Source organism: Panthera leo, chromosome D3 (genome assembly GCF_018350215.1).
Source record: "Panthera leo isolate Ple1 chromosome D3, P.leo_Ple1_pat1.1, whole genome shotgun sequence".
NCBI classification, from domain to species: domain Eukaryota; kingdom Metazoa; phylum Chordata; class Mammalia; order Carnivora; family Felidae; genus Panthera; species Panthera leo.
In genome coordinates, this window is record NC_056690.1 from 30,797,231 (window position 1) to 30,823,555 (window position 26,325).

General features: G+C 38.1%; 1 protein-coding gene and 1 long non-coding RNA gene across 2 annotated transcripts in view; one reads left to right on the forward strand and one right to left on the reverse strand.

The window, feature by feature from the left end:
- Positions 1 to 4,240: 4,240 nt before the first annotated feature.
- Positions 4,241 to 24,555, forward strand: LOC122203391 (patched domain-containing protein 3-like). Its single transcript, XM_042910152.1, is given in 8 exon segments — positions 4,241 to 5,216; positions 5,218 to 5,411; positions 5,414 to 5,463; positions 6,345 to 6,463; positions 19,780 to 19,925; positions 22,754 to 23,755; positions 23,758 to 23,800; positions 24,045 to 24,555. Coding segments are annotated over 8 exon segments (2,832 nt in total). The 5' UTR covers positions 4,241 to 4,395; the 3' UTR covers positions 24,502 to 24,555.
- Positions 21,843 to 26,325, reverse strand: part of LOC122203395 — a 39,049-nt gene continuing 34,566 nt past the window's right edge. The window contains exon 4 of the long non-coding RNA XR_006195154.1: positions 21,843 to 22,062. This is a non-coding gene — a long non-coding RNA (uncharacterized LOC122203395). The remainder of the gene's footprint in view (positions 22,063 to 26,325) is intronic.

A 26,325-nucleotide genomic window follows, 5' to 3' on the forward strand; every position in this document is an offset into this window, starting at 1 on the left:
GCTGCTTGCAGGTTTTTGAGAAGGAAAGGAATCACTGTGAGGGTCAGGATAGGATTTATAAAACTAAGGGAACCTTCCTGAAAAGAGTAGAAGAAATGTAGCCTGGAAGAGTGGGTAGTTTTGCCATGGATCTCCACCACAGAAATCAGTGTGACAGAGGAAAGAGTTCCATCCCATTCATGTGAAGTAAGTTTTTAGAGTATAGAAAATCCAAAAGCTGAAAAGGGTTAGTTTTTTGCAAGAGAGAACATGGCAGTAGGATTAGTCCTCACTAGGCTCAAGGGGTAAATACTTCAGTAGTGTGAATAACAGATTCTGTTCAGAAATCTGCTGAGGATGATTCTACAACTGAAACGGATGTGGGGACCTCAGGGTAAAGCGTCCCTAGGACATAGATTCTAGGGCCTACACAGATTCTGCTCAAATAGGACTAGACAGAATCCACACTCAATCCAGGAGTACATGGTCTACACAGGCAATGGAAGTTCAGCGGTATTGGATAATTTTCAAGGCATTATGGCATGTTAGTTAAAAGTATGGACTTTGAGGCCATTGTGCCTGGGTTCCTATCCCAGCTCTACCTCTTACTACCTGTGTGATTTTGGGCAAGTTTACTTAGCTTCTCTCAGTCACATTTTCCACTTGTCAAAGGGAGAAGATAGTACTTCGCTCGTGGAGTTCTTAGGATTAAATTATTTAATATGTGTGAAATTATTTAAAACACGTGAAATTCAATAAGGGCTATTATTATTAGAAATATTTTCACCATTGAATGGGACTTTAAAAATGCTTTTAATGTTTACTTCTGTTTAATGTTTTTTTTATGTTTATCATGACCTGAGCTGAAGTCAGATGCTTAACCAGCTGAGCCACCCAGGCACCCCACCTGTTAGATTCTTTTTAAGACTCTAGTCACTCTCTCCAGCCAATTAGTTACTAAATTATTTCCCTCCTTATAAAGTCCTACTCCATAAGCTGTCCAGTCTGGTTGTTGTTGCTGTTTTATCCTTTCCATATGTTTAGCGTGACCTTCAAGATCTCCTTTTTCCTCTTCTGTTTAATGTGTTCTCCCAAATTCCAACACTTCCATTAAGGAAATCTCTATTTCTCTTTTCTCCAGCATTTTCCAACTTGTCTTCTGCTGTTTCCTGAGCCATCTTTTTAGGTATTGCTATACTACAGAAAAGGAGAAATTCATCTTATTATATAAAAAGGAATTTAAGGGCACCTGAGTGGCTCAGTCCGGTGAGCATCTAACTCTTGATTTCCGCTCAGGTCATGATCCCAGGGTCGTGGGATTGAGCCCCACATCAGGCTCCACACTGAGCAAAGAGACTGCTTAAGATTCTCTCTCTCTCTCTCTCTCTCTCTCCCTCTCTCTCTTCCTCTGCCCCCTCCCCTGAGCTTTCTCTCTAAAATAAAATTAAAAATTTTTTTAGAAACTTAATGAAAGCCAATGATAAAGTAACTACTTCAAAGAGTTTTACCATCAGCATTATGAACCCCAAGTCCATAAAAACCTGAGCTCTCTTGCTTCCAAGCCAATTTCAATGTACAAGAACTTATCAACTTTCGGCTGTGTCACAGTTGCTAATGTCCCATTGGACCAAGTAAGTCACATAGCCAAACCCAGAGTCAATGTGGGAGGGAACCATGACAAATCATAAATTCTTGGAGCCATGATTCATTGGAGACCATCAATATAAGAGCCTACCACCCTACCATAATATGTACATGCACCTTAACAATATGTTTTGTCTGCAACACTACATTCATGGTCAGTTCTTTCTGCTGCCTTTTCTTCAGTTTCTTTCTTCATTACTCGTGTTTCAGTTTTAGAGCTTCTTCTCAATGACCAATCAATTTATTAAATCTTTACATTTCAGTTTAGAAAAGGAAAACTGAGTGACCCCATAATGCTCTGTGACAGATTATTATACAAGTTAGGAGAAACAGCTATACTGTGTTAATTTTAACAAGGAAAAAAGGAAATGGCAAAAAGCTTAAGATAGGGCAGGGGAAACAATGCAAAAAGATACCTCATGTCTCAGTGAGAACACAGGCATCTGAGAAGACCCTATGGGATCTACAGAATACATTTCAGCCATGATGTCTGCCATATTTGAATTAGATAATTTCTAGAGCTATGGAAAGATAAACAGGACCACCTAAGTTATGACTAACATTTGAGTGTCCTCTGAGTACCTCTGAGTAGGCAGGGATGAATGAGACAGAGCTTCTCTGAGGAGCTCATGGTCAAGTGTAGGAAACAGATTATCATATAACTAAAATACACAGTTAAAACAAAAACATCTTATAAATATTAATGGGCAAAATTTTTAATAAAAAATAAAATTCCCTTTATTTATATCAAACTCAGTTTGGCTAATGTGAGAGAATAGGTGTTAGAAAAGGAGAAGGGGTGGGAAGCAAAAAAGAAGGGAGGAGAAGAGAAAAAAAATGGAGCACAGGGGCTGCTTGAGAAGGACTGGGGAACAGAAGGAAATGGAATCTACATGGTGATAGAAGATAAAAGGAATGCTTTGTCTGCTTCATTTTATCTAGACTGAAGGTGGAGAAGTAGACTAGATAAAATTTTAAGTTCTAAACTATATTCTTGAATTCCCAATACCCATCCTCTCCTCATACAAAAGGCATTTTCTGAAGTATGGAGAATCCTATCTTGACACAGTAGACACCATTCTCAAATTGAAGGCCAGAGGGTCTTCCTGAATTGAAAGGAAGAGCCTTTAGAGACTTCCTTAATTAGAAGCCATGTCACTTCTAGGCCATGTGACAGCTTCACCTGGAGAAATGTAGAGTTCTGAAAACAATCTTTCAGAGCCTTTCAGGCTTTTATAACTCAAAAATAGGCAATGAGCTCATTTTGGAAATGCTACATTCCTTTTATGAAATGATACAGGAAAACTGGTGGAAAATAACTAACAGTGGTATTTTTGATTGACATTCTAGACCTGCACAAACATTAGTAATCTAGATAATGAGATTAATAAAATAATCTGGAATCAATAATCTATAATTAAGAAACTAGATAAAATCAAATCCCAGGGTACATATTTTACTATAGAATTTATTCGCACTTCACAGTGCCTGATTTAGGAGAAATTGTAGAAATGTACTTGTGTTTTGAGGTGAAAAACACACACTGATGTTGTGCTAGAGAAATACTTTATAAAGATGGGCAGGAAGAGGCCCTGTGTTTGGATGTGTACATTATAGAGTACTTGTGAACACCTTCACCCTACCATTTCCTCTTAAATGTTTAGGAGAACAGCTGAGCCATTCTCTCCATAATGTAGACATGGTTCAACAAATGGAATTCTCAGGTCAGTTCCTCTATCTACAGACTTTAAATGTGATACAGAAGCCACTAGCTTTATAGCACACCAGCGATGAACTCAAGATGTAGCTATAATTAGGACTTGGAAACACAGACGAAAGAGAGAAGGAATCTTCAGTTTCCTTTACCATAACTTTGAAAATAGAAAACGGGTGCCATCTTGTGGTTATTTTAATAAGGTCGGTCTTAAACAATGACTTTCTGGAGAGGCAACTTAACAAAATCTCCTATTTCTTTCTCCTTGAAAATACTGTTAAAGATATCTTTCTTAAACTCTTGGACTTGGTACGCTTACAATCTGGAGATTTCATTAAAACGCTAGACCTACCCACATAAAAACACAATCACAATAATATTAGGTGACTACCAACCATGAAAAACATGGCAAGCAATTTTCATAATTCTTAAGAACCGCTGAAGACCTGCCTCTCAGTTGCGTGCATGTTAAAAGGTGGGTAAAGGTTTTAGTAAAAACGGTGACATGAACACAGGGGTCCCTCCATCCTGGGAACTGCGGGTGGAATAGATCCAAGATAAATACCCACTTTTCAGCCCACTTATTTACTTCTAACTTTTTACAAGAAGAATATACGTTACGTTTGTAGTTAGCAAAAAGAATCACTAAACCAGGGGTACGAGGTTCACCTTACCCGAGAACTGTGTTACTGGATGCTCCCCGGAAAGGTGACACCACGTGTGTGTGTGTGTGTGTGTGTGTGTGTGTGTGTGTGTGTGTGTGTGTGTGTGTAAGTCTTGTAGAAGAGGCACGCATCTTACCGTTAAGTAGTGTTTGTGTACTAACTTCCTGGGAGCATCAGGCACACCACAGACAAATTTGGGGCTGGATGGGCTATGAGTCAAAACACCTGCTCCCCAACGGAAGCCTCCGGGATCCGGGCGCGAGCCGCCAGAACTCAAACAGACTTCCGCAGAATTTCTCCAGGAAACCGTCGTGTGGGGCGGAGACAGGCGCTCGGTCCAGTGGCTGCTTTCTAATCTGTCACGTTTGAGACCCTGGCCTTTCCTTCCCGGAAATGAGCCTTCATCCCTGCAAGGTGGCGCCAGAGGCCTGGCCAGAGGCGGAGGCGCCGGCGGAGTGGGAGCCCCCAGCGGAGGAGCCGGAGCCCAGGTCGGAGGCGAGGGGTCAACCCAAGGCAGGGCCGGGCTCAGAGCCGCTCCCGGCCTCTAAGCACGAGTCAGAGCAGTTCTTCGGTGGAAGACAGGAACCCGAGATGACCTGGGCTTCGGGGCAGTTGCCAGAGCCCGCTGGGGCGCCCCATTCACATCCGGTGTCAGTGAGGGGGGATTCCTCGCTGCCCGCATCACCGTCGGAAAACCAGGTGTCCGAGAGACCCCGTTGCCACACCGACTGCCTGGAGGCGCCCCTCTCCTGCCTCTTCCGAAGGCTGGGATGCGAAGTGGGCGCGCACCCCTGGATCTTCCTGCTGGTGCCCATGGTGCTGACGGCCACTCTGGGCACCGGTTTGATTTACCTGCCCAAGGATGTAGAAGAAAACCTCAAGGAGTACACCCCAATAGGGAGCCCAGCCAAGGCTGAGCGGCGCTTTGTGCAGGAACGCTTCACCGCCAACAACTCTTACCGCTTCTCCATCTCCAGGAAGAGCACCGAGGTCAATTTCGCTTGTATTCTAACGGTCTCCAACACCACCTCCCTGCTAGAACCAGCAATCTTATCAGAAGTTAGTAAAGTGGATGACGTGATCCAGGATCTGTATGCGAGGGGGGAAAACGGAACCCAGATCCACTACAATCAGGTGTGTGCCAAGCACCAGGGTCTCTGCGTGCCTTCCAACCCACTCCTGTATGCCTGGCAGATGAACAGGGACCTCGACCTGAAATGTCACTTTCCCAATCTACAACCACACCGGTCAGCCCATCTACCTGGCTGGCACCATTGGAGGAACCTTCTTAGGTGAGAGGATGGGAATGAACCAGTTACTCCTGGAAGCCAAAGCCGTGAGGCTGCTCTACTACCTGAAAACTGAGGATGGAGAGGACAACGAACGTGGTAAGAAATGGTTGACCCATTTCTGAACCAATTTAGCAACATTGAAAAGAGTCTGGCCTCAAAGAGGATCCAGGTATCTGGTGGCTGAGTTTTATAGGGAGACCAGGAGAAGGTGGGAGGGGTAAGAACACGTTTTCCAAGTAGTAGCACTCCTGGATTATTTGTTGGAGTCCTTGACTTGCAGCTGGGAGTGCTCTACTCTGTTTGGCACTTAATCCAACTTCCTTAATCTCACACACCAAAGGATGCCACACAGCATAAATCCTTAATAATATTCTGGTGGAAAACACAAATCCTACATCCTTAAGGTAGGTCTGCTCAGTGCAGACATTGATCATCAGGTTTTCCAGTCAAATTACTTTAAAATCCTTAAAGTCTTTGCTCTTCGGGGGAACCCTCTGAAATGTGTTTGGGGTTCATTTGAATAAAAGCAACAAACTTTTAAGAAGTTCCATGGTATTATTGAAAAGAGAATTAGCTCACTGTTTACCAAGTAAGTTATATAGCCTAGTGCCAGGCACATGCTAGCTATTCTGTAATAATAGTTGTGAATAAGCCTGGTCAAAGTGAGACAACTATTGGAAAAATACCAGATCCTTCTGAAATATCGATGAAATTAAAATAGTAAAAGACAACGACCTACTAAAATATTAGAAAAAGCCACAATTTCTGTAATTATGAATTGTTTCACAATCTTAGGTAGATCTCAGATTTTGTGTATTCAGGAGGTTTAAACCTTGGGTTTCTGAAAGAAACTTTGGAAAGCGTGCCACAGATTTGTGGGAAGAAGCACACCTATGTTAATCTTTATTCTAAAATCACGATTCACATATTTTGATCTTTTACTTAATCTTAACATGTTTCAATCAGTAAGCTATAGTGTTTCAATAGTGTTTGTAACTCACACAAATATTGGAATGAAAAGTTATTTACTTGACTAAACTTTTGTGGCAGGTGTTCTACTTTACATCAATTTCTACACAACTGGAACTTGAAGCAACTTTGATGACAGTGATCCCTTTGTTTCACTTGGCATACCTTCTAATCATATTATTTGCAATCATATGCTACAGGTAAAATGGTTTCATTGTTTCTTAACTCTTTTTAACAGATATTTTTGGGTGGCCAAATACATATAACTGATATAAAATATGCCATTCTAATCATTTTTAAGTGTATATTTCAGTGGCATTAATTACATTCACACTGTTGTGCAACCATCACAACTATCTTTTTTTTTTTCATTTTTATGTTTCTACGTTTATTTATTTTTGATAGACAGAGAGAGACAGAGCACAAGTGAGGGAGGGGCGGAGAGAGAAGGAGACAGAATTGGAAGCAGGCTCCAGGCTCTGAGCTGTCAGCACATAGCCTGCCGCGGGGCTCGAACCCACAAACCGGGAGATCATGACCTGAGCCAAAGTCAGACGCTTAATGAGCCACTCAGGCGCCCTACAACTGTCTGTTTCTAAATCTTTCCATCTCCCCAAACAGAAACTGTATAACACTTAGGCAGTAACTCTCCATGGCCTCCCCCCTGTCCCGGCTAACCTTCATCTACTTTCTATCTCTATGAATTTGGTTATTCTAGAGATTTCATACAAGTGGAATCACACAATATTTGTACTTTTGTGACTGGCTTATTTCACTTGGCATAATGTTTTCAAGGTTCCTCTATATCCTAGCATGTATCAAAACTTCATTCATTTTTATGACTGGTATTTCACCGTATACATACAGCACTGTTTTTTTATACACTTAACTGTTGATGGGCACTTGGAATGTTTCCACTTTTTGGCTTTTGTGAATACTGCTGCAATGAACATTGATGTACAAATATTTTCTTGAGCTCCTGTTTTCAATTATTTTCAGTATATACCTGGGAATGGAATTGGTGGGTGGAGTGATAATTCTATGTTCAGTTCTTTGAAGAACCGCCAAATCCTACCAGCAACGTATAAAGGTTCCAATTTCTCCGCATCCTCACCAACACTTGTTTTTTGTTTTATTGATAATAGTCAACTTAATAGTGACAAAGTGTGGTTTGATTTACATTTCCCTAATTACTAATGATCTTAAGTATCTTTTCATGTGTTTATTGGCCATATGTACATCTTTGGAGAAATGTCTATGCAAGTCCTTTGCCCATTTTTTAATTTGGTTGTCTTTTTGTTTTTGAGTCCTATTGTTGGTGAGTACTTTGTATATTTGGTTTTAAGTTTATTTATTTTTTTTTATTTCGAGAGAGAAGAAGTATGAATGGGGGAGGGTCAGAAAGAGAGGAGAGAGAGAGAATCCCAATCAGGCTCCACGCTGCCAGCACAGAGCCTGATGCGGGGCGTGAACCCACAAACCATGAGATCATGACCTGAGCTGAAGTTGAAGTCAACTGACTGAACCACCCAGACACCTCAGTATTTTGTATGTTTTAAATATTAAACCTTTATCAGATATATGATTTATAAATATTTTCTCCCACTCTGTGTATTGTCTCTTCACTTTCTTGATAATGTCTTTAATGCACAAGAGTTTTTAATTTTGATGAAATCCACTTTATCTTATTTTTTTCTTTTGCTACTTATACTTATATCTAAGAATCCATTGACAAGTTCAATGTCATGCACATTTGCCCTGTGTTTCCTTCTAAGAGTTTTATGGTTTTAGCCCTTTATATGTAGGTGAGTAGGGGTTTAACTTCATTCTTGTGCATGGAAATCCATGTGGAAATCCATGCTTCCATGTTGATTGCTGGAAATCCAGTTTTCCAAGTCCCATGTGATGAACAGACTATTCTTTCCCAGTTGATTGGACTTGGCATCCTTGTAAACAATCAATTGGTTGTAGATGTATGGGTTTATTTCTGGACTCTAAATTATATGCCATGAGCCTACATGTCTGTTGATGTGCCAGTACCACAATGTTTTGATTCCTGTGGCTTTGTTATGAGTTTTGAAATCTGGAAATCTCAGCCCTCCAATTTTTATCGTCTTTTTCATGATTATTTTGGATATCTAGGACTCCTTGCAATTCCATATGAATTTGAGGGTTGACTTTTCCATTTCTGGGGTGGGGGGAAGGTCACTGAAATTTTGATAAAGATTGTGTTGAATCTGTAGGTTGTTTTAAGTGAGATTAACATTTTAACAATACTGTCTTCCTCCCTGTGAACTAAGGTTGCATTTCCATTAACTTAGGTCTTCTTTAGTTTCTTTCACTAGATTTTTGTAGCTTTCCGTCTTTCACCTCCTTGGTTAAATTTATTTCTAAATATTTTATTCTTTTAGACACTAAATGGAATTGCTTTTTTCATTTCATTTTTGGATTGTTCATTGCACGTATATAGAAACACAACTGGTATTTGTGTGTTGATCTTGTATCCTGCAGCTGTGCTCAATTTGTTTATTATCTCTATTAGTTTTATTGTGGTTTCTTGGGAATTTTCATATATAGAATCATGTAATCTGTGAAAAGGGATAGTTATACTTCTTCATTTCCAATTTGGATTCCTTTTATTTCCATTTCTTATTTAATTCCTCTGGAAAGCACTTCCACTTCAATGTCAAGTGTCATTGGTGAAAGTGGGCATCTTTATCTTGTTCCTGATTTTGAAGGGAAATCTTTCAGCTTTCACTTTGGATTATATTGTTAGATATTCAGTTCTTATAATGGTCCCTATCATTTTGAGGAAGTTCCTTTCTATTCCTTGTTTTTGAGGTTTTTTTTTTTTAATCATAATTGGGTGTTGGATTTTGTCAAATGCCTTTTTTGCATATATTGAGATGATCATGTAGATTTTATCCTTTGTTCTATTAGTGTGATATGTCACTTGATTGATTTTTCCCATGTTGAACCAGTCTTGCATTCCTGGGATAAATCCTAGTTGGTAATGATGTATAATCTTTTTAACGTGCTATTGAATTGGGTTTGCAGAATATTATTAAGGACATTTGAATCTACATTTATAAGATATTGATCTATAGTTTTCTTCTTGTAATCTTTGTCTGGGATTGGTATCAGTGTAATGTTGGTCTCATAGAATGAGTTAGAGAGTGTTTCTTCCTTTTCAACTTTTTGGAAGGACTTGAGAAGGATCGGTGTTACTTCTTCTTTACATGTTTAGTAAAATTTACCAGTGAAGCCATCTGGTCTTGGACTTTTGTTTTTGGGTGGTTTTTGATTACTGATTCAGTCTTTTTACTTATTCAATGTCTGTTGAGATTTTCTATTTCATCTTGAGTCAGTTTAGGTCATTTATGTGTTTCTAGAAATTTGTGCATTTCATATAGTTTGTTGGCATAAGTTGTTTATAGTATTCTTTATTTTTTTAATGTTTATTTATTTTTGAGAGAGAGTGCACGAGAGGGAGAGAGGTGGCAGGGAGTGGGGGCAGAGGATCCAAAGTGGGCTCTGCACTGATAGCAGTGAGCCCCATGCAGGGCTCAAAACCATCAATCGTGAGATCATGACCTGAGACAAAGTCGGAGCTCAACCAACTGAGCCACCCAGACAACCGTATAGTGTTCTTTTATAATCCTTCATATTTCTCTAAGGTTAGTAGTAATGTCTTCAATTTCATATCTGATTTAGTTATTTCTGTCTTCTTTTTTCTTTGTCACTCTAGATAAGAGTTTATCAATTTGTTGATCTTTTTAAATAATCAATTTTTGGCTTTGTTGGTTCTCTCCATTGCTTTTCCTAGTCTCAATTGCATATATCTCTATTCTAATCTTTTCATTTCCTTCCTTGTTAGCTTTGGGTTTTGTTTTGTTTTATTTTGTTTCTATTTCTGCGATATGTCTAGTACCGTAAGGTGATTGAAGACCTTTTTTTTTCTTTTTTAATGTAGTATAAATTTACCAATGAGCACTGGTGTTGCTATATCCTGTAAGTTATATTTTGCTGTGTCTTTATTTTCATTTGTTGCTAAGTATTTTCTAATTTCCCTTGTGATTTATTCTTTGACCCATTGGTTATTTGATAGTGAGTTGCTTAATTTCCATACATTTTGAATTATCCAGTTTTCCCTCTATTATTGATTTGTAGCTTCATTCCATTGTTGGTTAAAAAGATACATTGGGTAATTTCAATATTTTTACATTTTCAGACTTGTTTTGTGACCTAACATATGATCTATTCCAGAGAATGTTTCATGTTCACTTGAGAATAATGTATATTCTTCTATCATTGGGTTGAGTGTTGTATATATCTCTGTAAGGTCTAATTTATTTAGTGTTGTCCATTTCTTCTGTTTCCTTATAGATTATTGGCCTAGATGTCTTATACATTATTGAAAGTGGCATATTGAATTCTCCATCTATTTCTGTCTACAAGTCTGTTAATATTTGTTTCATTTTTGGGTCTCTATTGGCAGTGCATGTATGTTTGTAGATGAATCTTCTTGATGAATTGTTCTTTTTATCAATATAAAATGCCCTTCTTTGTCTCTTTTAACAGTTTTTAAAATAAAATCTATTTCGTCTTATAGAAGTATATTCAATCCTGCCCTCCTTTGGTTATATTTATATGGAATATCTTTCTCCATCCTTTAGCTTTCAATCTATTTATGTCTTTGGATCTATAATGAGTCTCTTGTAGACAGCATATAGTTGAATCATGTTATTTTATCCATTCTGTCAATTTCTACCCTTTTATTCAAGAGTTTAATCCATTTACATTTAAAATAACTTCTGACAAGGAAGGACTTCTGCTATTTTGCTATTTGTATTCTGTGTATCATACAGTTTTTTTGTCCCTCACTTCATCCATTATCCCTTTTTCTATGTTTAGTTTCTATTTTTCTAATGAGTTGTTTGATTCTCTTCTCATTTCCTTTTACAATGATTTTGTGAGATTTCTTTATGGTTACCATGGAGATTCATATAATTCTAAGTTTAAAACAATCTACATTAAACTGATACCAACTTAACTTCAAAAACACACAAATGTGCTGCTTCTATACACCTCTGTCCCCCACTCTTTATGTTGTTGTTGTCACAAATTATGTCTTTGTACACTCTATGCCCAATAACAGAGTTATAATTATTTTTATGTTCTAAATTCTGTAGGTAATAAAATGTAGGATTATAAACCAAAAATATAATAATACTTGCTGTTATACTTGACCAAGACCTATGTTTCCTCATATGACTTAGCATTACTTTTTATTGTTCTTTCTATTCAGCCAGAAGGATTCCTTTTACCATATCATATAGGGCAGGTCTAATTAACAAGCCCGCTTAGCTCTTGTTTATCTGGAATGTCTTAATTTCTCCTTCATTTTTGAAGGACAGTTTTGATGAATACAGAATTTTAGTTGATGTTTTTTTTTCTTTAAGCACTACAAATATCCCATTGTCTCCTTGCCTCCATGGTTTCTAATAAGCAATCAGCTTTTACACTTATTAAGGGTCCCTTATATTTGGTGAGTTTCTCCTCTCTCAGTGCTTCCAAGACTCTCTTTGCCTTTGGCTTTCAATGATTTGATTATCATGTTCTCAGTCTGGGTCTTTTTGAGTTCATCCTATTTGAACTTCATTAAGCTTATTGGATTTGTAGCTTCATATCTTCTACCAAATTTGGGAAGTTTTCAGCCATTATTTCTTTAAATATTCTTCCTGCCTCCTTTTCTCTCTCTCCTGGAACTCCCATAATGTGTATGTTGATCTACTGGCTGGTAGACCCACAGATCTCTGAGGTTCTTCTCACTTTTCTTCATCCTTTTTTCTTTGTGTCTCTTAGACTCCATACATTTCAATTGTCCTATTTTCAGTTCACTGATTCTTCTGCCTATTAGACCTGCTGTTGAATGCATCTAGTGTTTTTGGGTTTGTGTTCTGTCATTTCAGTTATTGTATTTTTCAGTTCCAGAATTTCTGTTTGGTTCCTTTAAAAAATTTCTACCTCTTTATATTATTTTGCTCATACATTGTTTTTCTTATTTCCTTGTCAGAGCTCTTCTTTAGTTCTGTAAGCATATTTAGAAAAGCGTTTATAGTCTTTGTCTAGTAAGTCCTAGCTCTGTCTTTCCTCAAGGATGATTTCTGTCTATTTATTTTGTTTCACACATATTTTGAACCACACTCTCCTCTATCTTTATATACCTTGTGATTTGTTATTGGTGGTGGTGGTGGTTGTGTAGAAAACTGGACATTTGGCTAACTGGAAATCAGATTCCACCTTCCCCAGGGTTTTCTGTTGTTTTCCTATGTGTTTATTTAAGATTAGTGGTCCATTTTCTTTGTGATTTTCCGAAACTATTATTGAAAGACTGTAATTATTGTTTTTTGTGGTCACTGAAGTTTCTGTACCTTAGCTAGTGTTTTGACATAGATTTCCTTGGATACCAGGAGCTCTCCCAGTGTTTGCAAAATGGTTCTGTGCCTGGAACCTCCAACACTTACCAAGGCTTACACTGTAGGGATCAGCCCTAGGTGAAAGCTTAGGGTCTTCTTAGGTCTTTTCTGAGCATACATCTTGCCCTGGGTAATTTTCTAAATTCCCCAGTATAACTGAGTGCTTTTTAATATCCTAAATTCCCAGAGAAATGCTCCTCATCTTTTTCCATAGGCAGTCTTTTGTATTTTTGAGCTATAATCTTTTGCTCTATGCACATGAGGTTTGTTAATTCAACTTGTGGGGTTTCCAGCTTTCTCAACCTGAGTTTTGAGTTAGACAAAACAGAGGAGTGCCTTGCATCAGTCCTTCAGGTAGCCCCCAAATAGGTTAGAACAGACATATAAAATATTTTAGGAATAATCTCTGCTCTGCTTCCTCCAAAAACAGGGAAATGGCTCCATCATGGTAACATGAGCTGTTACCACTTTAAGATCCCTGCTGTCTTAGGGACAGTTTGGGACTGGGGCCACTTTAACACATCTGTCACATTATGATCACTGCCACTTTAAGACTACTATCACACTGGAGAGGGAGACAGGGCATGTAAAATCACTACAAAACATTCCTACTATTTTGAAGTACTCCCCTGATTTTCTTTCATTTAGCGCTTGCTTAGTTGCTGTAAGCTTTTGACTGCTTTCCAGAGTTCACAGAATTCTGAAAATATATGCCCGTTTTTCTATATTTCTTTGTCGGGATGAGACTTGGGAAATTCCTATGCCATGTTTTGCTGATATCCAGCACTAAACTCTTATTTTTTAAACTTTCTTTTCTCCCCACCCCCCATTAGCAATAGTGTGCAATCAGATGGAATAGTAAAAACAAATAAAGAAATTATGGCCAGTTTTGTTTGATTTGGCATATGTTTTTTACTTTACATATTGAGCCAATTGTGAGTAATTGTTCCATTTGGAAGCAGATATGCTGATAGTATTAAACAAGTCCTTATTTCTGTATAAATTTGAACTAGTACTTTTAACTATATAAAAAATTAATCTCTAATTTAATTGACTTGGGTGTCCCCATTGTTCGGATGTGGGGTTTACCTTGTTAAGCACTTAAAAATTGTTATCTAGGCATTAGGATTAGTTTGAGCTCTTGTAATCAGAAAGCTAAAATATTGAAAATATCAGCAAACACCAGTATTTAGTTGTAGAAGTAACCCCATAGAATATATTAATTTAGTGATTCTCACAGAAGAGTTCCAGAGAGGACTCTACACCTACTTATTCTGGAGCCACCTATTGAATCAAGTCTCTGGGGTTTCAGTCTGAAAATCTATATTTCAAAAATGTCTTTAATTGATTCTCCTTTATAGGTAGGTTTGGGAACAGATGATATAATTCAACTCTCTAGATTTTAAGGTAGAGAAACATAAGGCCCCAGTAGGTAGAGGGAGTTAACCATGATGGGTATCTCGTTAGAGTTAATAAACTGCCTCGCAACTTTGTTATTTTGGAAAGAAAGACCACATTCCCTAGAAAACAAACAAAATCAAAAAACTAAGAAGGAAGGGTGAGAGGGAGGGAGGGAGAAAATAGGGGAGGAAGGATGGGAAGGAAAAAAAGACCAAATTCAGTCTTGTTAAAGTCATTAGAGTATAAAAATAATGTTAACCTAGTGTGGAATCTCCAAGGTACCAACAATTGGCTTGACAAAACTTTCCTACTAGGTAGTTGGTTCTGAAGATACACATTTATATCAATTCTTGCTTATCTTTACTAATAATTATGGACAGTAGTACAGAAAATCTTATACTGAAGGCAATTAGAAAATGATTTTTTAAATATTTAATTTGAAAGAGAGAGCATGGTTCAGTGAGCAGAGGAGAGGCAGAGAGAGAGAGGGAGAGAAAGAATCCCAAGCAGGCTCTGCGCTGTCAGAGCAGAGCCCGACACAGGGCTTGAACTCACAAACCAGGAGATCGTGACCTGAGCCAAAACTAAGAGTTGGATGCTTAACCAACTGAGCCAGCCAGACACCCCTAGAAAATTATTTATATTTATTTGTCTTTGAAGACTTTATGTTTATGTAACCATCATATGAAACATATAGGACTCATGAGGTATAAAGATAATGCAACTTTATTTTTGTCTCCCTTTTTTCCCTTTAAGTTTTGTGGGTAAGAGCAAGATCTTCCTCTGCCCCATGAAAGCTCAGACAGGCTATGTGACTTTTGTGGTCATTAGCAGGTAGGACAAAATCCTCCAGTCAGAGTTAAAATGTCCATGTCCATGTCCATGTAATAAACAAAATTGGTAACTTGATTTAAAGTTAAGGTGCCCTTCAGCACCCTTTGCTAGAGCACGCTGCATGGGATAGCCCTTAATGGGGATAAAGGAGCTTACCAGTTCTCTTCTTCTTTTTTTTTTCCTGAATATAATTTATTGTCAAGTTAGCTAACATACAGTGGACACAGTGTGCTCTTGGTTTCAGGGTAGATTCCTGTGATTCTTCGCTGACATATAACACCCAGTGCTCATCCCAACAAGTGCCCTCCTCAATGCCCATTACCAATTTTCCCCTCACCTCACCCCCCCAAATCAAGCCTCAGTTCTCTGTATTTAAGAGTCTCTTATGGTTTGCCTCCCTCTCTGTTTGAAATGATTTTTTACCCTTCCCTTCCCTCATGGACGTCTGTTAAGTTTCTCAGATTCGACATATGAGTGAAAACATATGATATCTGTCTTTCTCTGACTGACTTATTTCACTTAGCATAATACCCTCCAGTTCTATCCATGTTGTTGCAAATGGCAAGATTTCATTCTTTCTCATTGCCAAGTAGTATTTCATTGTATATATAAACCACATCTTCTTTTTTAAATTTTTAAAATTTAATTTATTTTTGAAAATTTACATCCAAGTTAGTTAGCATATAGTGCAACAGTGATTTCAGAAGTAGATTTTTTAATGCTCTTACCCATTTAGCCCATCCCCCCTCCCACAACTCCTCCTACAACAGTAACCCTCTGTTTGTTCTCCATATTTAAGAGTCTCTTATGTTTTGTCCCTTTCCCTGTTTTTGTATTATTTTTGCTTCCCTTCCCTTATGTTCATCTGTTTTGTATATTAAAGTCCTCATATGAGTGAAGTCACATGATATTTGTCTTTCTCTGACTAATTTTGCTTAGCATAATACCCTCTAGTTCCATCCATGTAGTTGCAAATGGCAATATTTCATTCTTTCTCATTTCGAAGTAGTGTTCCATTGTATATATAAACCACATCTTCTTGTTTTTTTTGTAATTTTTTAACCTTTTATTTATTTATTTTTGAGGCAGAGAGAGACAGAGCATGAATGGGGGAGGGTCAGAGAGAGAGGGAGACAGAGAATCTGAAACAGGCTGCAGCCTCTGAGCTGTCAGCACAGAGCCCGACGCGGGGCTCAGACTCACGGACTGCGAGATCATGACCTGAGCCGAAGTCGGCCGCTTAACCGACTGAGCCACACAGGCGCCCCATAAACCACATCTTCTTTATCCATTCATCAGTTGATGGACATTTGGGCTCTTTCTGTATTTTGGATATTGTTGATAGCACTGCTATAAACATTGGGGTTCATGTGCCCCCATGAATCAGCACTCCCGTATCCTTTGGATACATTGTTTTCCAGAGCAGCTGCACCAGTTGTGCATTCCCACCCACAGTGCAAGAGGGTTTGCATTCCCACCACAGTGCAAGAGGGTTCCCATTTCTCCACATCCTTGCCAGCATCTGTTGTTTCCTGAGTTGTTAATTTTAGCCACTCTGGTGTGAGGTGGTATCTCACTGTGATTTTGATTTGTATTTCCCTGATGATGAGTGACATTGAGTATCTTTTCATGTGTCTGTTGGCCATCTGGATGCCTTCTTTGGTCTAATCATGTCTTCTGGTTATTTCTTCACTGGATTATTTCAGGTGTTGAGTTTGGTAAGTTCTTTATAGATTTTGGATAATAAGCCTTTATGTTATATGTCATTTGCAAATATCTTCCCCCATTCTGTTGGTTCGCCAGCCCTCTTCTATCCCTTCTCTTCCTGCTTCCCATCTTGCTAAGTTAGTTGGAGCATGTCCAAGGAGAAAAAGAAAGGGAGGAGGGAAATCCTTAAGGCACAGTTGCTGCCACGATGCTTCAATACATGCCTTTTCTAGGCTTTAAAATAAAACCAATTCTCCTTTGAGTGTGTTTGTGAATTCCTAGGACATCTCCCACTCCTACCTCTCTGTTATCACTGAGAATCTCTTATCTCTGGTCTGGACAACAGCCTCCTAGACAGTCCCTAAGACATTGCCCATCCTGCCTCATTTACACTTACATATGAAGGTTATCCTTGCACATATGCATTTACCTCACACAGAACCCTTATTTGCACCTATTTTAGGGTTCCGTATTTATTGTCTGATTGTGAAGTCATATGAACAAACTTTTTCAAGTATATGCTCTGGCCTGAACCTCATTCTACAGCAAGTAGTGGTATATTGATCTTCTTGTCTCCTTCAAAATTGTCTCACATTTTGGACATGACAACATTTACACCAAATATTAGATCCGTTTCTGAAACAAGCTTGAAAATCTTTCCCTTCTCAAATACACTGTAAACTGTTGTTTACTTATGAGAAAAATCATTACCTTTGAAGGAAGATGTGGATCTCTTACCAAACATATAGATTGTTGTCTAAGAACAATAAGTTCTAATTTAGCCCTTCCCTGTCAGGTAAATAAAAAATTCAGAAGGTTGGCCATCTTGCTGCCTGCACTGGAGTCATATGGGGAAAGTTTTAGACATAAAGATTCTACAGCTTCCCTACCAACCTACTGAATCAGGATCTGCATAGCCAGATTCCAGGAGATCTAAAGTTCTAAGACTTCCCTAGGTCATTCTGATAAACTGCTTAAAACAAAATCCTCCTCAGGGGTGCCTGGGTGGCTCTGTCAGCTAAGCATCTTGACTCTAGGCTTCGGCTCAGGTCATGATCTCGTGGTTCATGGGTTTGAGCCCAACTTCATGTTCTGCACTGACAGTGTGGAGCCTGCTTGCCATTCTCTCTCTCTGTTTCTCTCTGTCAGCCTCTCTCTCTCTCAAGAGAAATGAACTTAAAAAAAAAAAATAACTTTCTTGGAGACCGGAATATCTGCAAATGTATTCACCAAACTCCTACAGTGTTCCATCTTAAGATCTTTCCTTCCATTGTCTATTGCACATTAAAGGAAAGATCATTTAGACAAGGTCAACTCAGCACGTAGTCAATAAAGTCACTATAGGCAATAATAAATATACTTCACTCCCTCCCTTACATCATCTGAAAATTTTATACCAAAAAATCCAGAAACTTGAAAGATGGAATGTCATATGTAACTCATTCATCTTTCTGATTTCAAAGTTCATCTTTGTTACTTTCTTATTTCAAACTGCTATAAACCAACATTGTTGTTTTAAGAAAGTATTCATTATAATCAAATTTTATTCTAACAAGGAATTTTACTTTTGCTCTGGAATTTTGCACATGTGGTTGGTTTGGGGCCCTGAGTTTAACTCATAGCGCTGGGGTGTTGAAAAAAATAAATAAATAAAACCATGGTGTAGAAATTTTTTTGCAAAATAAGAAAGTTTAGCTATTTTACTGTTGTCTTGCCTAAAGGTCATGGTCATGTTGCTGTATTAGAATCAGTGCTTCTATTTCCATAGTTGACTCTCCTAGTCTTCCATCCAAACTTAGTTTCTCTCTCCTCCTAAAAATATCTAGAGACAAGTATCAGTCATTTGTTTTGAAGCAGTTAACAAAAAAGCAAAATATAAAACCAGAGGTGGTTGTCAATATTTTCAAATGTAATATTGTGGTTATTGGGTAGGCAAAGTGCTGAATCCATACTTTAAAATGCTGCCTATATATTCCCATTTTTCTTGGTCCAGCAAAGAAAAAGGCACAGGCTGTGTTATTAAAAATGGACTAGAGGGGCGCCTGGGTGGCTCAGATGGTTAAGTGTCTGACTTTGGCTCAGGTTATAATCTCATTGTTTGTGGGTTCAAGCCCCACATCAGGCTCTGCACTGGTAGTGTGGAGCCTGCTTGGTAGTCTCTCTCTCTCTCTCTCTCTCTCTCTCTCTCTCTCTCTGCCTCTCCCCCACTTGTGCTCTCTCTCAAAAATAAATAAGTAAACAACATTTTTTAAACATTTATTTATTTGAGAGAGAGAGAGAGAGAGAGAGAGAGAGAGAGAGAGAGAATATGAACAGGGGAGGGGCACAGAGAGAGGAGACAAGTCCAAAGCAGGCTCCCAGGTCCAAACCATCAGCACAGAGCTGAACATGGGGCTCAAACCCACAAACCATGAGATCATGACCTGAGCCAAAGTCAGTTGTTTGACTGAGCCACCCAGGCGCCCCATAAATAAACCTTTTTTTTTAATGGACTACATTTCTAATTCTTTTGTAATTACTAGCAACTTTCCTAGAGCCCTCTTCACCAGTAGACAAGAATCCTGAAAACGTTTTAGGAGGAGACTTTCATACATTTTGTTAATCACAATACATATTGAACTGGTTTTGAAATACAAGAGCTGTTTAGAATTGCATCTATGGCTACTTGGAGTCAAGGGTGGGTGAAAAGAGCACTAAATATGGATACTTTCTCTGCTAGAGCTTGCCCTCCCTTTGCTGTTGTATTCCATTTACACCCTTTGAAGATCAGGGTGTAATTAACCATCTGAAGTATTTGGTATATCTTTATGGCTCTGAACTGGTGGTGAGTGAATTTGTACTTGCCCAGCTGCAGAAGAATTGCTCAGGAAGTTTGGTAAAAGTACTGATTCACAGCTTTTCTGTTCCCTCCGCCCTTTTTCCCACTTGGTCTGGGACAGTGCCTGGGAATTAAAGGTCTTCAGCAGACAGGTATGGGAATTATTGCCCAAGAGCTTTCTGAACAGATGTCCAAGTAGAGAATGTTATAACCTGATCGAATTTCAGTGTGGAAGCTACCACCACAAATTCCATGATTTTTCCCTCCAAATGTACAGGTGTGACCGTGTATGAAACAAAATGTGGGCTGCAACCTTGGGAGTGATTTCTGCTGCCTTGGCAGTGGTGAGCGGCTTTGGCCTGATGTTGTACATTGGGGTGCCATTTGTGATCATAGTTACAAATTCACCATTTCTTATTCTAGGTGAGTAAAACCAAATGTGAAGCTACACATTGTATATATGGGGGTATGGGGTAGATAAGGGAAGGAATTTATGTTAGATTAAGCAAAATAATTATATTCAGGTGGCTCCACAGATCCAAAATGAGGTGACAGGAGAGAAGAAAATCAAATTGAAGTGTGTGTGTTTAGAGGCAGAAAAATCTAGTACCCCAAATGGAAAAACACAGACAAGAGACATGAACGGGCAGTTCACACATACACACAAACACACACACACACACATCCCTCACTGGAAGTAGAGGGAAAAAATAATTTGACTTCTCAATTAATGAATGGATGCAAATTAAACCAAAAGTGAGATACCTTGTCTTCTTATTAAATTAATAAATACTAGCAAGATTGAAGATATGAGGAAGGTTGTATATAAATGAATACTCATTCTGCTGGGAGAAAATTATAAATTGTTACACACTTTTTTTTATTATTAAATTTTCTTTAACGTTTATTTATTTTTGAGACAGAGAGAAACAGAGCATGAATGGCAGAGGGTCAGAGAGAGAGGGAGACACAGAATCCGAAACAGGCTCCAGGCTCTGAGCTGTCAGCACAGAGCCCGACGCGGGGCTTGAACTCATGGACCATGAGATCGTGACCTGAGCTGAAGCCGGTGCTCAACCGACTGAGCCACCCAGGCGCCCCTTACACACTTTTTTAAATCCAATTTTGCAGCAAATCAAAAGATTTAAACATCAAACAGCAAATATCTTTGGCTTAGCAATTCCATTTTTAGAAATTTGTCTTAACAATTAGACAAGTACTCAAAGAGCAGAACGAGTATGTTCACTTCGGCATTATTTAGAACGGAAAAGTTTTGAAAACTTAATTCCATATCAACATGGGATTGGTCAACTCAAACACAGCATATTAATACTTTTGAATCATATCCAGTCTTCAAAAGGAGGTAGATATATAATGTTAAATGAAAAATGCTGGTATTGAAACCAGGTGTTTGAAATAGAGAGATACAGTTATATGTGCATATTTGTATCGAGCAAATTCTCGATGGATATACATAAAAATGCAGGGTGGAATTACTGTTGTTTACACTTTTTGTCTGCATTTTCTTGTACTTCCAGAATTTATTTGACAATAAGCATGAAAAACAAAGGTGTTTATATTATATTTTATTTTTTTTAATTTGAAGAGATACGAATTATTTTTTTGTTAAATATAATTTATTGTCAAATTGGTTTCCATACAACACCCCGTGCTCATTCCAACAGGTGCTCTCCTCAATGCTCATCACCTGCTTTCCCCTCTCCCCACCCCCCCATCAAACTTCAGTTTGTTCTCAGTATTTAAGAGTCTCTTATGGTTTGCCTCCCTCCCTCTCTGTAACTTTTTTCCCCTCCCCCCTCCCCTGTGGTCTTCTGTGAAGTTACTCAGGATACACATATGAGTGAAAACATATGGTATCTGTCCTTCTCTGCGTGACTTACTTCACTTCGCATAATACCCTCCAGTTCCATCCACGTTGCTGCAAATGGCCAGATTTCATTTGTTCTCATTGCCAAGTAGTATTCCACTGTATATATAAACCACATATTCTTTATCCATTCTACATTTTAGAAAATAAGGAACTTAGAAGGAATAGTATTTGGTTTCCATGGGGAGACAGTGGAAAAGCTGTTTGCTGGATGTAAACTTATTTACTCTAACTCTTCAGGACACACCTACCTAGTACGCACCCACGCTTAGCCACTCAGTATTCCCCACAGCCATAAACAACTATAGTTAAAGTGTATATAATTGATTTAATATAAACCAGCACTGAATAGTCCGTGTGTACATAGGAGTGTGTGTGTGTGTGTGTGTGTGTGTGTGTGTGTGTGTGTGTGTGAGATTTAAGCAACTCAAGCAAGAAATGTTCAAGGAAAATTTCTGAATAAGTTTCTATAAATCATAAAACTAGTTTTTCAATACCTAATACATATCAAGAGTTCATTCTTGGTCCCTAGTACTTCTGATTCTTCCCTTTTGTGCTGCTGAGCCCAAGTGAAATCCTCAAAGCTGGTAAGCCATGGGATGTCAGGATGCAGTTTATGACAGAATGTTTAGACTTGTGTCAATACAGATTCTTCTATCTTCTTGATCATACCTGTAAAACATCAGAGGCAAAGTTGCAATTCCCAGTACCCTCCCATGTAACCCATGCACAAGATCCCCCCAAATTGAAATTAGATCAGCATTTTATTGCAGTTTATTTCCTTATTTATTTTATTGAGTTTGCATCAATATACATGGGAACAAAGGTATACATGAGTGAAAGTAGTGTCAACTCTAGTAGAAATCTTGAGAGAGGTGCAAACATTGCTGGTTAGATGCTAACTGTAGAATAGATAAGTCCAGTTTATATTTTAAGCAACAGAATGTTGGCTTCGTGTGTTTGTGCATTCATTAAGATGGTTTATGAGAGAAAATGGTCTTTCAAGTCATCCAGTAGAATCAAAGATACAATGCTAATCCTGCTTCGACTAACACCTACAACATGTTTCCTGACTCATCATTACAACACCCTAAATGAAGAGTAGGAGTAGAGTATCCTGTGCTATGTACAAATAATAAGAGTATGAATAAAGCACAGAGTTATTACAGAGGAAGGGGTGGATTCTGTTGTGGATTCAGAAGCAACCAGAGAAAAGTGACAGAGAAAGTAGTAGTATCAAAGCACAGATCAGGCAAGACAAATAAGATCTAAGAGATGGAAAAAGAAGATGGTTCGAGTTTATGTGTTTAATTTTTCATAGATATTAATATGTATGCAAATTGTTTCTTTGTTTTTTTAACACGTGTTGGGGTTGATGACATGTTTATAATGATTTCTGCCTGGCAGAAGACCAGCCTCATGGATAACATCAAACAGCGGCTGTCCAGTGTCTATTCCAAAGTGGCAGTGTCCATTACAACCACCACTATCACCAACGTCCTGGCCTTCTATACAGGGATTATGACCTCTTTTGGGTCCGTACAATACTTTTGCACTTATACAGGAACAACCCTGCTCTTTTGTTATTTTTATAACATCACCTGTTTTGAAGCATTTATGGCCCTGGATGGTAAAAGAGAAGTAGTCTGTCCACGCTGGTTGAAAAAGCCAGAAACTCCTGACCAAAAGTGTTCTTCATTTAAAAAGTCCTGCTGTGTCCCATGTGATTCTCTCCCAGATGAACAAGAAACTGATGTCCATCCAATGAATTTGTTCTTCAGAGACTATTTTGGCCCTTTTCTCACAAGCACTGAGTCCAAGTTTTTTGTAGTGCTTCTATACATTTTGTACATCATTAGTAGTATATATGGGTGTTTCCAAGTGCAGGAAGGGTTAGACCTTCAAAATTTGGCAAGTGACGATTCCTACATCACACCATTTTTTAACGTAGAAGAAGACTATTTTTCGGATTATGGCCCCAGGGTTATGGTTATTGTTACTGAAACTCTTGACTACTGGGATAAAGATGCTAGGCAAAAACTGGAAAAATGTCTGGCAGATTTGGAAAACAGTGACTATGTAGATAAAAATGTTACAGAGTTTTGGTTACGAGAGTATGTGCAATATATGGAAAATAGCGGGCAAGATGTAAATGATAAGAATACTTTCATAAACAGTTTGCCCAGTTTTTAAACAAATTTTACACTTTTTATGTATGATATTAATATTTCATCTTCACATGAAATCATTGCTTCCCGGGGCTTCATTCAGACCATCAGCGTTTCTTCTTCAACCAATAAGAAGATGATGTTATTCCAGTTACGAAGCATAGCCGAAAAGTGTGAAATTCCCCTAATGGTGTACAGCCGGCATTCACATATTTTGATCATTACACTGCAATACTAGAAAACACTGTTCGGGGCGCCTGGGTGGCTCAGTCGGTTAAGCGGCTGACTTCAGCTCAGGTCATGATCTCGTGGTCCGTGAGGGATGTGAGTTCGAGCCCTGCATCGGGCTCTGTGCTGACAGCTCAGAGCCTGGAGCCTGTTTCAGATTCTGTGTCTCCCTCTCTCTGGCCCTCCCCTGTTCATGCTCTGTCTCTCTCAGTCTCAAAAATAAATAAATGTTAAAAAAAATTAAAAAAAAAAAAAAACCACTGTTCGAAATGTCATTGTTGCATCCTCAGCTATGTTCATTGTTTCCTTATTGTTCATTCCTCATCCACTGTGTTCCTTGTGGGTAACTTTTGCTATTGCTTCTGTGATTGTGGGAGTAATAGGGTTCATGGTATTCTGGAATGTCAATCTTGATTCCATATCCATGATTAATCTTGTCATTTGTATAGGGTTTTCTTTCGATTTTTCTGCACACATTTCTTACGCATTTTTTTCCAGGTCTGAGCCCTCAGTAAACCAAAAAATAATTGAGGCATTGTATCTGCTAGGCTACCCAGTGTTACAAAGTACAGTTTCAACAGTAATAGGGGTGGGTGTTTTATCTTCAGCTAAAGCATACATCTTCAGGACATTTTTTAAGATTATGTTTCTTGTTATGGTATTTGGGGCTGCTCATGGCCTAATTTTTATTCCAGTATTCTTAACCTTTTTTTGAAGGTTTATTTGAATATCCACTAACAAATCAAAGACCAATTATAGAATTCCTGCTTGCCACAATCCAATCTGGTAAAAACACACTACTTGAAATAGTCAATAAACTAAAAACAAAGGCATGTTTCCTTGGCTTGGAAATCCCATTTAAAAATGGTTTTAAAACTGAGGGTTGATGGGGGGTAGGAGGGAGGGGAGGGTGGGTGATGGGTATTGAGGAGGGCACCTTTTGGGATGAGCACTGGGTGTTGTATGGAAACCAATTTGACAATAAACTCCATATATTGAAAAAAATAAAAATAAATAAAAATGTTACTTAAAATATCCTGAGAAAAATTAATTAGTCTTACATTAAAATATCTTTACTAGGGGCCCCTGGGTGGCTCATTCGATTAAGCATCCGACTTTGGCTCAGGCCATGATCTCGTGGTCCATGAGTTCAAGCCCCGCGTCGGGCTCTGTGCTGACAGCTCAGAGCCTGGAGCCTGTTTCAGATTCTGTGTCTCCCTCGCTCTCTGCCCCTCCCCTGCTCATGCTCTGTCTCTGCTGTGTCTCTCTCTCTCTCTCAAAAATGAATAAACATTAAAAAATAAATAAATAAAATATCTTCACTAAATTAGGAAGTGTTATCATCTTTATTATAGTCTATACAATCAAGCATAAGGTATAACTCTCCAGTTATTTTTTCCTTTTGTTTCATTGTTAGAAGTTTATGCCTGGAATTCAAGTATTTTATATATTATAATATAAATGGAATATTAATTTCATTATACTTCCTATATCATTATTATGTAAAAGTACAACTTATTATTAATCCTCCCAGTGTGGGGCTTTGTATGCCTTTTCTTAATGGTGTATTTTGACAAACTGAAGTTTTTGAAGTTTTGAAATCAAATTTATATTTTTTTTTGGCTAGTGTTTTCTGTGTCCTCCCTAAGAAGTCTTTGCCTATTCTAAGATCACAAAAAAATCCATCCATGTTTTCTTCTCAAGGCTAATAGTTTAATTTTACATTTGGGTCTATGATCCATAGATCTATATTTGTTGAGAAGTGTGGATAAAATTCATTATGTTCCCATAATAATTATCCATCCAGTTGTCCCAGCATCATTAGTAAAAAGACTACATTTTCAGCACAGGATTAATTTGGGACCTCTGTCAAAGAATCAATTGACAATTTGTGTGTGGCTCTGTTTCTGTGCATTGATCTGTTTCTCTGTTCTAAAGCCAATGCCACAGTGCCTTGATTACTGAAGTTTTATATTAATTCTTGAAGTCAGGTTGTATAATTTATCCAGCATTTTTCTTTTCCAGATTGCTTTGGCTATTCTAGGTTCTTCCCATTTAGATACTCATTTTAGAATCACTTGTCAATTTACCAGAAAGCCTTCTGGGTTCATGATTGGGTTATGGTGAATCTACAGATCAATTTGGGGAAAACAGGTATCTTAGCCATTTGCAATATTCTAATCTGTGAACATGGTTATCTCTCCATTTATTTATGTCTTCTTTAATTTCTCTCAGGAATATCTTACAGATTTAGGTAGATTTACTTCCAAATATTTTTATCTTTATGGCATTGTAAATAAATTCCTTTTCCATTTTGCTTTTACTACTACATAAAAATACAATGGAGTTTTGTATGTAATGGATTTTTGTACCTTATATGTGTAACCTCCTTAGGTTCATTTATTAGTTTGTGTGGATCTTTGTAGTTTCTGTAGTTTTTATCTGTGCAATTATGTAAAGGTCACAGAAAGGCCATTTTATTTCTTCCAATATAATCTTTCTCTCTTACTTGGCTTACTGCTTAAAACATCCAGTAAAA